This window comes from Panthera leo, chromosome B1 (genome assembly GCF_018350215.1).
Source record: "Panthera leo isolate Ple1 chromosome B1, P.leo_Ple1_pat1.1, whole genome shotgun sequence".
Lineage (NCBI taxonomy): Eukaryota > Metazoa > Chordata > Mammalia > Carnivora > Felidae > Panthera > Panthera leo.
In genome coordinates, this window is record NC_056682.1 from 51,622,387 (window position 1) to 51,636,121 (window position 13,735).

At 42.9% G+C, this 13,735-nt stretch overlaps 1 protein-coding gene across 1 annotated transcript in view; it reads right to left on the minus strand.

Annotated features, from left to right (window-relative positions):
• Positions 1–13,735, minus strand: part of RP1L1 (RP1 like 1) — a 64,387-nt gene that overhangs the window by 47,144 nt on the left and 3,508 nt on the right. The window contains exons 2-4 of the mRNA XM_042936670.1: positions 9,365–9,523; positions 3,254–3,372; positions 3,006–3,117 (exon numbers count right to left, since the gene is read on the minus strand). Coding sequence (XP_042792604.1) covers positions 3,006–3,037 — 32 coding nt within the window. The 5' untranslated portion in view covers positions 3,038–3,117; positions 3,254–3,372; positions 9,365–9,523. The remainder of the gene's footprint in view (positions 1–3,005; positions 3,118–3,253; positions 3,373–9,364; positions 9,524–13,735) is intronic.

Consider the following 13,735-nt stretch of genomic DNA (forward strand, 5'->3'; position numbering starts at 1 on the left):
TGGTCAAGGGCCAAGTGTTCTTTCTAATACAAAAAGTCAAGGCTAAACTGAAAAAAGAATATGGACTCCAACCATAAAGATAAAAGCTAAGATCACAGTTGATCTCAGACTATAAAATCATGAAGCATATGCTATACTATAAGTAAAATATTGCCCTTCAACCTTGAAGAAAATTATTTTAGGATCAATAAGCAAAGATGATAGTGTTGTATACTGTATACATCACATGATCGACTCATAGAACTTAAAACCCCAACTAGTGGGATGGCCAAGATCCAACCAAAGGAACTGAAGACTGCAGAAACTGATCCTTAATGAGCTGGTGAGGGGAAGGCAGACTATAATATCAATCACCTACTATGCACCAGACATTTGACAAATGTGATGTTGTCTCATCTCAAACAATCCCTCTTGGTAGATATCACCCTGCCATGTAAAGTACCTGAGACTCAGGAACTTAACTAGCTCGCCCAAGGTTCACCCAGCTAATGAGGAGTGAAATCATTGTTCAGATAAAAGCCTAGTTTCCTCCAAACTCTTTGGCTATTTCACTTTATTGTTGATTATGCTGCATCTGGGAGAAAAGCTTTCAAAGCAGCCCACATTGAGCACCAATGTCCTATCTGCAGCTGAGAGATTGGCTAGGTCCTCAGTTAGGACCCACTTACCCCTCTTTGCTTCTGAATCCACCCTACTCTGTACTCTGTGCAGGTGGTCAGGGAGCATCACGCTCATTTTTATAACCCTCAAATTGCCTAGCACAGGGCTCAGAACAGAACAGGTGCCCTTAAGTGTTTACTGAAAACATTCTCAGATACTGCTGTTGAGGCACAGCCCTGAGCTTCTGGAGATGATGGTATTGGAAGGAACAATATCTTCCCAGCATGTCTACTATGCCTCAGGCCACTGCTGGACAAATGAACCCTTGGTCTGAGCAACAGTGAAAAAAAATCTTTCTGTTCCTGTGTGGTTGGATTGTATCAGCCCAGCACCTCCTGCAAGCCACAGGGTGGTTGCTCAAGAGATATTGTTGACAGATTGATTTACCGACTAATTTATACGACATACTTATCCAATGACATAGGTATCTTGGAGGGAGTTCAGAGGAAAATAACCAAGATGATTAAAGGATTGGAAAATGTGCTTTACAGGGAAAGGTTATGGGGACTGGGGTTATTTAACTTGGAGCTGAGAAAGCTGCTGAACACTGCATGCATAGGCTATTGCACTGGAAAGAAGATATGGCTCCTTGACTCCATCCTGCTAGCTTTCCACCTAGAACACCAAAGCCCAGAGAGCAGGGGTACCATGCAGTCAGCAGGTCTAGGTGTTGTGACCACTAGTCCAGTGGTCTCTCAGCAAAACCAGGTCCCCTGCATACACATGCATGCATACACATACATGCATACACACACACACAAACCTATGTGCATACACATGCACAAACACACAAACACCCAGTCACATACACACGCATTACAGGCATGCACACACACAGACACGCACATATAGACATGCATACCCACACACATATACACAGACATACGTTTAAGCACGTTGGTGCTGAAAATGGCAACCAGCTCTCCTATTTTCCCCAGCTTAGATAAGGAAAGCAGACCTGTCTGAGACCACCATAATAAGAGGATTTCTGGATGATGTTTACATATCTAAGAGCATAAACAAAGAATAATGCAGGTTATACTTCTCTAGAAATTTCCCAGAGCAGAGGATATTCTCACTGTCTGAGGTGTACTTCTGGGCTGTGGGAAGGAACCAGATGCCCTCCCGGGCCTCCTTCATGGTTACACTGCCAGAAGGCAGTGGTTCATGCCCCCTTGCCTATCACTATGGAGTGGACCTCCTTCTCCAAGTAGAGGATGAGTCTGCAGTGGGGTGGAGCCCAATGGGAAGGTGCAGAACTGAAGCACAGAGATAATTAGTGTCAGTCACACTGGACTTGGCTGAGAGTCTGCCCTCACTGGCTTTGTGCCCTCTGCAAATCACCCAGTTACCCCAAGTCTCAGTCTCTTTGTCATTAAACCTGGGACAGGAGGATGGCATTTGCCTCAACCAAGGATGACTAAAAAGAGCAACAAGGAGGAAAGAGGTTTGAGGCAGACCTGGGTTTGACTTAGTGGTGCTTCCACAATTTAACATCTCCATGCCCCATTTTCTTCTGTAGGAACGGGTGCAACGATGCTAACCCTGAAGCCAGTAGAGGAAATTCAATAATGTAATTCCTAGGGACTCCTGACCCTTTTTCCTGCTAATCTCTATATTCGCCCTGGCTCTTTATAGCCTTCTCTTGAAGTCTTGACCCTCTGAGAAGCAAACATGGCCCCTGAACCACCCCAACATGGGCCATCCTCACCCTGTAGGAGTGGAGGGGCAGCTCCCCTCCACCCTAAGAGATTGAGGAGGGTCCTCAGGAGGGATTTCTCCCTCTCTGGCTCCAGTGACTGCATTGTTCACCCCCTCGGTGCAGGTGGGAGAACCAGACAAGCTATATAATATTAACATCCTGTAAATTAACGAGCAGGAACCTGAATCTTAGCAGCACCGTGTTTAAACATGACCTACCACCAAACAGCCCAGCAAGCTGGGGGAAGAGAACCAATCTTGCATCACCACATGCATCCTGCTCAAGACGTCCCTCCCAGAGTCTCAGGCTGAAACACCTCCCTCTTGGCTGTGACTTCCCAGAGCCAAAATACTCTACCCCTGGGGAGGCTGACCCTAAGAGACACAGACCTACTGAGACTCAAAAAGACTCACCATCCTCTGCAGAGCAAAAGAGCATGGCCAGCTCCTCTGAGCCCTCTGAGACCCCAGGGAAGTGGCCAGTGGAGGAAAGTCAGACCACTGTGGATGCTTGCCCCTCTCTCTGAAGCTGATTCAGCCTCCCCGGGGCCACAGGACTAGTGGCCTTCTTCTGGACAGCCCTTGCGGCTGCTCTCCTTGGCTTAAGAGCCCAGAGCCCCAGCCCCACAGAGCAGGTGACCTACCTCCTCTGCTTAAGCAGACAGTCCTTTTGCATGAAAGCCAGACACCCAGCAGCTCTCCTCAGAACAAAACTGGATTATGACAAACTGAGAGAGGATTAGTGGAGGACACCATCTGCAGAGAGAATAATTAGCTTAGTGGGTTACACAGATTGTTCCTGGCCCTCTGCCCAAGGCTGCACTCTTCAAGACTGTTAAACACAGCCCCCATGGGCTTTCAGGGAAGCCCTCCCAGCACCAGGGGCTCCCACCTGATTCCAGCTGCTTGGGTAGGCCATGAGCAGCCTGTGCTGACAGGGGGTGCTCCATGGAAACACAAGTACTGAGCTGGAAACACCAGGGGAGAAATGGTTAGCTGATTCCCATCTCCCTGAATAAATCAGAAAAGGAAATATGATGTCATTGCAAGAGATAGGAATTCGGTATATGAAGTCCTAAAAGAACCATCTGACAAGTACACATATCCATCAGCTGTTTTCTATACCAATGCTGAATAACCAGTTTCCCCCTTGTAAGACCCTACTTACTCATTTTGGACTGAAGTGGTCATTTTGGCTTTATGTTGACAACACTTCTGGTGAAATTTTGAAGCCTGGAATTATCAAATCCTCTCTCTCTCTCTCTCTCTCCCTCCCTCCCTCCCTCCCTCCCTCTCTCTGAGGGCAGGAAACTATTCTTTCTTAGAAAATTCATGTTTAGGTTCAGGGTTGCTTAGAGGCAGGAATGAACTATGTAACTTGAAACTTGGTGGTTTCCTCAATGGAATTTAATGAGGTTAAAGAGTCACCTGCAGAAACAACTGGAACTGATAATGAATTGCCATCAAGAAACAAAGACTTAGCCAATGTGTGTTCAATATAAATATGACTGATCAGTTCTACAAATGAAATCACTCAAGGCTTGCTTCTGGCTGACAGATACAGGGTTTAGTCCAATTAGATGTGCACAGATGTGTGTTACAGAGTGGAGATCACTCTGTATTTGAAATATAGGTGTATTAGTCAAGATCCTCAAGTGAAATACAACCAATAGAATATTTAGAGATATAGATATGTAGAAATAGGTTATGGGGGATTGGCCTATACAATTATGGAGGCTAAAAAGTCCCACATCTGCAAGCTGGAGAGCCAAAAGGACTGGTGATGTAGTTCTTTTTTTTTTTTTTTTAATATGACATTTATTGTCAAATTGGTTTCCATACAACATCCAGTATTCATCCCAGCAGGTGCCCTCCTCAATACCCATCACCCAGCCCTCCCCTCCCTAATCCCAGCCAGAAGGCCTGAAAACCATCTGATGATGCAAGTCCCAGCCTGCATCCAAAGACCCAAGAACCAGGAGAAATGATGTCCAAGGTCAGGAGAAGATGGATGTTTCAGCTTATACAGAGAGAAAAAAATCACCTTCCCTCCACTTTCTTCTTCTGTTGGGGCCCTCAGAGGATTGTATGGTGCACACTCACATTGGGGAGGACAATCTGCTTTACTGAATCTACCGATTTGAATATGAATCTCTTTCAGAATCACCTTCAAGACAAGTCCAGAAATGATGTTTTAGCAGCTATCTGGGCATCTCTTAGCCCAGTCAAGTTGATACATAAAGTTAATAGTCACACTGGGCTTGCCCAGGTAATTTTAATAAGAACAAATATTGTCAAATACAATAGTCATTGGCTGAAATCCAGATTTTTTTATGCCAACTGTAGAACATAAGAAGCACAAACACATTTCAGATGGTATGTATTGGTTCATTGAGTACCCGAAAAGTGTACAACATTCATTGATATTCAGTAAATGCCAATTCATCTACCCTATGAAGTAGATATTATTATCATACCAATTTTTGAATGGAGAAACTGAGTCCTGGAAAACTTAGCTTTCCAAAAGACATTTGGCTGGCATACGGTGGGGTCAGAATTTGGATCCAGGCTGCTTGGCATCAGCCTCCATGTGTCTAACCACTACACTTTACTTTTTGTGGGGAGAACAGCATAGGCCCAGAGAAGGAATTATTTTATTAAAGGAATAAGAAAGAGAATGAAGTGTCAAGAAGGGAATGAGAAGAGTTAAAAAGCAAGAGCATGCAGAAAACCAAGAAAAGAATGTTTCAAGTATGGAGGAATCCAGCCAAAGGCTGTTGAGACATCAAGGAAGAAAAGGTGGGGAAATGAATGGCCCTAGTTGCTGGCAGTGCAGAGAGGCTTGGTGGCTTCACAAGAGCTACTTTAGTAGACAGGTGAGAGCAGAAGATAGACTGTATGTAAGAGCATGGTAGGCAAATAGAGGCAGTTATTGGGAAGTTTGCAGTGAAAGGTAGGAAAGAGAGAAGATGGTAACCAGAGGAGATGGCCTGTGTGTGCCTGAAAACAGAAGAGATAAGCCAGTGCAGGGGGACACGGAGAATGCAGGAGAGAGGAGACAATGAGCGGAGAGTGGGGGGAGGGGGGTCACAGCTCATTATGGGACTTGGGACTGGCATGTAAATTCAGCCATTCAGACACAGAGTAAAAACTTCAGCAGGTTTCCACATCACCCAGACAAGGAAACCTGTAGCCTCTGGACAGTCATCACTCCCAAGAGTCTTGTCTCTATGATTTCCAGCGACCCAGTAAAATTTGGGACTCTCTAGTCAACCTATCTTTCACCTTTGGCATTGTTCATACCACTCTGTGTTTCCTTTTGCATTTATTCTTTCTTTCACTGCTTTGTCTGTGCTGGTGCTTGCATTGTGTCTTCTGAAATCTACATCATCAACCTTTTCATGGAGCATCGCCTCTGCTTCCTTGCTGTAACTGAAGCCCAACCCTCCTAATCTCACCACTTCCTCTGCAGCCCTTGAGGGAATGCTGTGTCACCTCTCACACCTTCCTAGGAATGGAACTGGCTTTCCACAAAAACTGCTATTCCACCATTTCTCACTGTCATACAAAGTCCCTTCTCCCTTTGAAGGGCTTGCCATTAGGCTTAGCTACTACCCACCACTCCTCATTACTATCATCTCATGGACTCACTCTGTCTCCCTCAGTCCTGGGGAATTTGGCACCCAATGATGCAGAATCTCCCTTTCTGCTTCATTCCAGCCAACATTCTCTGAGATCTAGATGTCTCTGTCACACCCAGCCCACAAGCTGGCTTCAAATGCCCTTGACTCAATACTCTATGTCTATACCCCACATCACCAGCTCACTCCCATGTCCATTCCCAAGGTCTTCTCTCCCAGACATGCTTGGTTCTGGAAACCTCAACTCTAAGATGTCAGTCTCAGGCCATGGCCTTCTATCTCTGGCTCTCTTCCTCTCTTCCCCCTACTACAAGTGTTCTCCATGCTCAGCAGAACTTAGTCACTCTCCTCAGATTCCTTTGCCCCCTTCCTACCTCTGGATCACTTTGTACCCAGCCCAGTGCCCATGGTACATTCTTTCATCCACTGTCTTGCTGATCAATCCAACCATCTCCTTCTTCTTTTCCACCCTCAGGGGTTGGAAGCTCAGCTGAACTTTGTCACTCTCCTCAGATTCCTTTGCCTCCTTCCTATCTCTGGATCACTTTGTACCCAGCCTAGTGCCCATGGGACATTTTTTCAGCCACTGTCTTGCTGATCAATCCAGCCATCTCCTTCTTCTTTTCCACCCTCAGGGTTTGGAAGCTTCTGGAGGAATTCACTCATTCCAGTGGATTGAAATTTCTGCCAACTCCTGGTATCAACATTATCTGGGCATCCAGTGCTAATCCTCAGTGCTTCTATATTTCTCTGGTCAGGTCCAGTCCTCACTCTATCTACTCCAAACCATCACCAATTTTTCCAGGTCACTGCCTCAACAGACTTCTGACCAAGATAATAGGAGCTGGGCTTTTTGTCCATAGGATTAAAATCATTCCTCTGCTACTTGTCCCTCTCTAGGCGTTGACCTCTTTTTACTCCCTCCTCTCCAAGAAAGACCCTCAGGAAAGCTTTAGACCTGGACCAGTATGCATTCGCCAAGTGTGGTAAAGTCTTTGATTGAATTATGTTTTCCATAGCTTGGGTTTAGGGGATATAAGGCTATCCTTGTATCTATCACTGTCCTACTCTCTACAGCTATTCTTCCAAACCTCTGCTTTCCCCACCTGCCCAAACCCCATTAATGCCCCCTCACCCTTAGCAACAACATCATCTGTGCCCTACTATTGTAAAGTAAAAATCAGAATGTGGTCACTTTGTTCTCAAATAAGCAGTTAAACAAGTTCCAACCCCATCCCACATAGATAGGAAACTCAGTACCCTTCGCCATGTCTCTGAAGGGATTCGGGGGACTAGAACTTTCATCTTCATGCACCAGAATCTCATTTACTGCTGCCAAATTCCCACTCACTGAGTAGCTTTTGATTTGTTACTTTTCTCTGTCCTACATTGATCTTAATTTCTTCATAACCAGATCATTGTGCATACTAGATGTCTGTGACGTAGGGGGTAAAGATGAGCAGTTCAGATTATGTCACAGCCCAATGAGGAAGGACAATTTAAAGTGACTCTGGTACATCCCTGTATGCCAAAAGGGATGTATGCCTTGGTCCTCACCCTTTCCCGCCAGTGAGGACTTTTCATAGTGGCCCCTCCTCTTGGACACTAGCTTCCTCCATTGTTCCCTCTTTCAAATTCCTCCTTGGAACTCCCCAGATTCCTCACCTCTTCTACCCCTAAGGCTTTGCTATTTCTTTTTCCCCAACAAATGTTTTATTATCCTCAGGCAAAAAGACTTTGTTGTTGGGGCAGGTGAGATCAGTTGCTTACCTAACTGCCATGTCTGCTTTCTTCACTGCCAATAGGACCCCACTTTTTGAGGCTGAATATTGAATGTCCTGTCCACTTCTTATGCAAAGCCATTTATGTGGCCTTCTGCCTTCTGCTCCAGTATTCCCCAAGAGCTATCTTGGCACAACCAAAGAAGCCAATTAAGTTATTCTAAAAAATTTCTTCCCAAGATGATCTCTCCCCTGGCCCTAAAGCTAACTTCCACATCTGTCTCTCCCACATTGAAGTTAGGGTCCTGTTGTATAATGGCCCTTCTCAACTTTCTATCATGACCCCACACCTCTACCTGTTCTTTGTTTCATCATCCACCCACTTCTCTTGACCTAGAGGGAGAAGTGGTCCCCAACCTGGCTAATCTACCAGACTCCATCCTCTTTCTCTGCTTTGACCCTCAGTCCCCAGTTAGTCCTGCTCTGTCTCCACAAAGTCATTTTCTTCAGGCATCCATCCCTGTCTGGACTGGGTGTCCCTCCTCTCCTCCTGAGTGCTCTGCCCTTATCTTCAAACAGCACTATTGTGATTGGTCTGCTCCTCTCCTAGACTGGAGACTCTGTGAGGACAAGGCCTGTGTGTTCATTCATTCAGTTAATATGTGTGAAGTTTCTGCTCTATGTTAGATGCTGTTCTGGTCCCTACAGTGAGCAGAGCAAAGATCCTGCTCTCATAGACATTCATTCTAGTGAGGGGAACAAAAACACATAGCAAATAAATACATGACAGGTGGTAATAAGTGCTGTGAAGCAAAATAAAGCAGGATGAGGATACAAAGAGTGAGAAGAAGGGACTGCCTTTTTAGGGACATGGTCAGGGAAAGCATCTCTGAGGATGTGACATTTGGTTGAGTTCTGAGTGAAAAGAACTAGTCAGATAGGTACCTGGGAGAAGAGCTTTCTGGACAGAGGCAAGAAAATGTTCAAAATTCCCAAGAATGAGCTTGCCCCAAAGCCAGTGCAAGGAACAGGGGACACATCATAGGAGATTTTATGGATATATCTGTATCTCACACCTGCAGTGGAATGGCTTCTCTCACATGCTTCATAAACATTTTTTTGAGTGAGTGAATGATTGCTTAGAAACATGCTGAGGCTTACTGTGTATGTCTCCTACTTTCAGGGGTCCTTGCCCAGGGAAACTAAAGGTTCCCACCCATCTAACAGGTTGCACGCTCACAAAGCCTAAATTTACCTTCTGACAAGTGTCCCCTATAGGGTAAACCTTTGGCTTACATGATAATTTGTCCTTAATGGAGCTCCTTTTATGTTAATGAGCAGACTTCCTGCCCCCACTCCCCAGGCCCAAAAAAGTTTCCCAAGATGACTGATGACTGTCCCTTTCTCAGGGCCCTGACAGGAAGTAGGACTTGCAATGCACATTGGTGACCAGGGGAGATATCCTGCAACCTAAACTCCCCCACTTCCTGGTTCTGGCAAATCGCTTTATTTCTGTGAACAAGAAACCCCCATTGCCTGGTCCATCTCATGACCTGATTTGACCCAACTTGGGCCTCAGAAATTAGTTTCTATAGCAGTTAGAGACTGAATGTCAATACACATAACTCTAAACCCAAATACCAGTGGCTTAAGAAGTGGGTGTTTTTTTCTCTCACGTCACAAGTCCGGAGTCCAGTAGTCAGTGGCTGGTTCAGTAGCCTTAGCTGTCATCAGGGACCCCAAGATGGGATACTCACTCCTGTGCTTGTAACAGGACTGCTAGTGCTCCTGTGATCATCTCTGCATTCCCAATCGGAAGAAAGAAAGGGATAATGGGCAAATGGGCTTTCCAAATCCCAGAAAACCTACCCAGGGACTATGTCACATAACCATTCCAATCTGCAAGGGAGGCAGGGAAATGTTTTTCGGTTGTGTACATTGCCCCTCTGGGAAAATTGAGGTCCCATTGGTAAGACTAGGGGAGAATAAATCTTGGATAGACGACAAAGAGTCTCTCTCAGAATCAACCCTCTTGAGCTACCCATCATCCATGAATATCCTTTTTCATATTCATATTCATGCCCACTAAGAGTGATGCTTTCTTTCTGTTATGTCTAAATGTGGTCCCTGTAGCCCAAAGGTCTAAAAACTAAAAGTCAAAGATTCTACCTCAGCATCCCCCATATGCAATGACAGAAAAGGAAGATAACTGTCTTTAAAACTCCCATTAAGGAAAGAGAATGATGGGAAACTCATTGCAGTCATTGGTCCATAACAATTCTGGAATATTCTAAACAGAACACAGAATAGGCATGGACTGTTGGTCTTGGCCATGGACTGTATTCCTGGCCAGTTGCTTCACCCTCTGGGAGAATTTCTCTTAAGCATTTTCCTCACTGTTTCCCCTCTAGGAGGTTTTTCCTCATCCATTACTCCCCTTGCTCCATCTCAGAATGGTCTTTGGAAGAATGACTTTCCTTAGAAATTCACAGCTTTTAAAGCTCACTTCCTATTTGCTTTGGTTTGGAGGTGCAGGAATCATTTTTGTTTAAGAATCTTGGGATGTTGCAGGTCAGGTTAGGCTTTTGATGGTAATATTGTTCTCTCAAAACTTAACTGACTTTGGTTCTAATTGGCTCCAGCCAATTCCATATGCAAACAACCACACAGAACCAAAGATCCTATCTAGACTTAATTTTTAGGGCTGCTTGCCTTTTTCTGTTGGCTTCTATGTAATCCCTTAGCCCATAAAATATGACTACTGACCTGAGGTAACTTCTAACAATAAGTTCCAATCAGAAGGTTTAATCCTAATTTTATTAGGAGATCAATACTTTTGCCTGATGGGATAGCAGTCCAGTCTTATCTTACTGTGGCTGTCATTCTCAAGTCATTATTTATAAATTGTTTAGTTTGAAGTATAGAAAGAGTTGGGTTTTTTGATCCTGTAAGACTCCAAATTACAGTGATCTCTTTGGACACCCATGTGGATAGCAGGCCAAAAGGTGGAAGCAACCCAATGTCCATCAGTGGATGAATGGACAAACAAAATATAGTCTATCCATACAATGGAATATTATCCTGCCTTAAAAAGGAAGGAAATTCTGACACAAGCTACAACATGGATGAACTCTGAGGACATTATTCTAATGAAATAAACTCATCACAAAAGGACAAGTGATTCTAATAATATGAGGTGCCTAGAGTAGTCAAATTCATAGACAATTAAGATGGTGGTTGTCAGGAGCTTTGGGGAGAAGAGAATGGGGAGCTATTGTTTGCTGGGTACAGAGTTTCCGTTTGGGAAGATGAAAAAGTTCTGGAGATGGATGGTGCTGATGGCTGCATGACAATCTGGGTGTACTTAATGTCACTGAACTGTATACTTGAAAATTATTAAAATGGTAAATCTTATGTGCATTTGCCATAATTTTTAAAAAAATCATCTTTAATAAATTATAAGCAAAAAAATTGTAATGTTCTCAGCATAGATTGTAGACTGTAGGTGAAGGGTATATCTCTAAGATGTATTTTCATCCATCTCTGCTTGCAGACTTCCCTACTCCAGTCTGAATTTCTCTCTCTTTCTCTCTGTATTTTGCTGTCAGAAGTCTGTTTTTTTCTTACCATATTCCCTGATGCTACAGCTTTGTTTGGCATATGATATACATTCCAAGGTACAGTAGGTGACAGTTTAAAATGTCTTCAAATGCATCATGAGGTTACTAGTTTTTATTCTGTAATATCTGATATATTAATATCTCTCTACCTACTTTCTTCATTCAGTTACTTTCGAATATTAGGTTGTCAGTCCCACTCCTGGTACCTGTCTGCCTCAGGTAGGAATTGGTAGAATTGTGTGGTAGAAGCCACCAAATTATGGCGGTTTAAACAGAAATGGGCTTGTTTTCGTTGTCTAACGAACAGTCTAGAAGTAGGTAACTGATGATGTTGGTTTGGTGTGTAAAGGTTAAGACCTCTCTGATTTGAATAGCCTTTTTCTTAGGGTCTAAGATGCTTCTGAGATCTCAGCCATGTCATCTATCTTCTTGGCAGGAAGAGCAAATGATAAAGAGAGACAAAATGTGTGTTCCAGAAGTGCCTGGGTGGCTCAGTCAGTTAAGTGTCCGACTCCTGATTTCAGCTCAGATCATGATCTCACAGTTCATAAGTTCGAGCCCTGCACTGGGCTCTGTGCTGACAGCATGGAGCCTGCTTGAGATTCTCTCTCTCATTCTCTGCATTTTTTCTCTCTCTTCTTTCTCTCTCAAAATAAGTAAATGAATTTACGAAATGTGTCAGGTGGATATGCTCCTCTTAAAACACTTCCCTGATATACCAGCTAGGAACTGCTACTTATATTTTATTGGGGACAAACTTTATCAAACAGCCAGCCCTCTCCAAACACGAGAATTCTGTTAGTAATGCAAAGGAGGAAGGTAAATGTTGGAGAACGAGAATTCTCTGTATCTCTACTGACGAAATTCAAGTTCTCTTGAAACCACAAGCCAGCATCTCATAGCCAATCTGTCAACTGTCCTATTAGACTGCTTTCACCTTACTTTGGTCATTCTTAGTAGGTAGAATAAAGTTTTTAGAAAATTTTATTTTTATGTATTTTCTTTCAATGTACCTATGCTATATATATGTAAATAAAAGTTATGTGTGCCTTGTAAGTTCCTTTAGGGAACCAGTCAAGATTCTACAGAAAAACAGAACCAAGAGGAGAGATAGATAGATGATGATTTTAGATAGATAGTTGATAAATGATGGTGATAGATAGTAGATTTATAGATTGATAAATTGATAAATGATTGACGGATGATGGTAGATGATAGATAGATAGATAGATAGATATTAAGAAATTTATTTTAAGAAATTGGCTTATATGATTATGGTATGTTAGTATATTAGTCCAAAATCTATAGGACAGGATGGCATTCTAGAAACTTAGGTAGGAGTTGGTGCTGCAGTCTTAAAGCAAAATTTCTTCTTTTTCAGGAAGTTTCAGTTTTTTTCTTGAGACCTTCAGTTGATTAGAAGAGGTCCAGCAACAATATCAAGAGTAGTCACCTTTACCTAAAGTCAACTAATTACAGCTGTCAATCACACTTGGAAAATACCTTAGCAACACCTAGATTAGTGTTTGATTAAATAATTGGGTACTATAGTCCTGTCAAGTTGGCACATAAAACTGACCATCATAGACAGGTAACACAACGTAGATGAAATGGCACTATTATCGGGTCAGAGCCTTGGGTTCCAGTCTGAACTCTGATATCTAGTGATGTTCCCTTTGCTCTGGGCCTCATTCCATTACCTGGAAATTTAAGGGCATGGACAAGAATACCTTTGTGTTCCCTTCCAGATGTAATATTTTTAAATATTAAATATTTTGAATATTCTGATTTTAATTTAAATATTAAATATTTTAATTTTAATATTTGATGTTAAAATATGACTTTACTGTGTATTTTTTTGTACTTCTAAGATCCACAGTCATGTCTTAGTATGATGATGAAGGTGATAAAAACAATGTTGATCAACATTATAGAGAAGATTCCCCCCCAAAAATTAAAAATAGAACTACCATGTATGATCCAGAAATTTCACTTCTGGGTATGTACCCAAAATAAATAAAACAGGATATCAAAGAGATATCTGCCCCTCCATGTTTATTGCAGCATTATTCACAATAACCAAGATATAGAAACAACCTAAGTGTCTACTGATGAGTGAATGGATAAAGAAAACATGATGTGTGTGTGTGTGTGTGTGTGTGTGTGTGTAATGAAATATTATTCAGCCATAAGAAAGAAGGAAATCCTGCTGTTTGTGACAACATGGATAAAACTGGAAGGTATTATGCTAAGTGAAAAAAGCCAGACACAGAAAGACAGTTATTGCCTGGTCTCACTATATGTGAAATCTTAAAAAAAAAAAGTCAAACTCATAGAAACAGAGAGTTTAAAAGTGGTTGCTGGGGGGCGCCTGGGTGGCACAGTTGGTTAA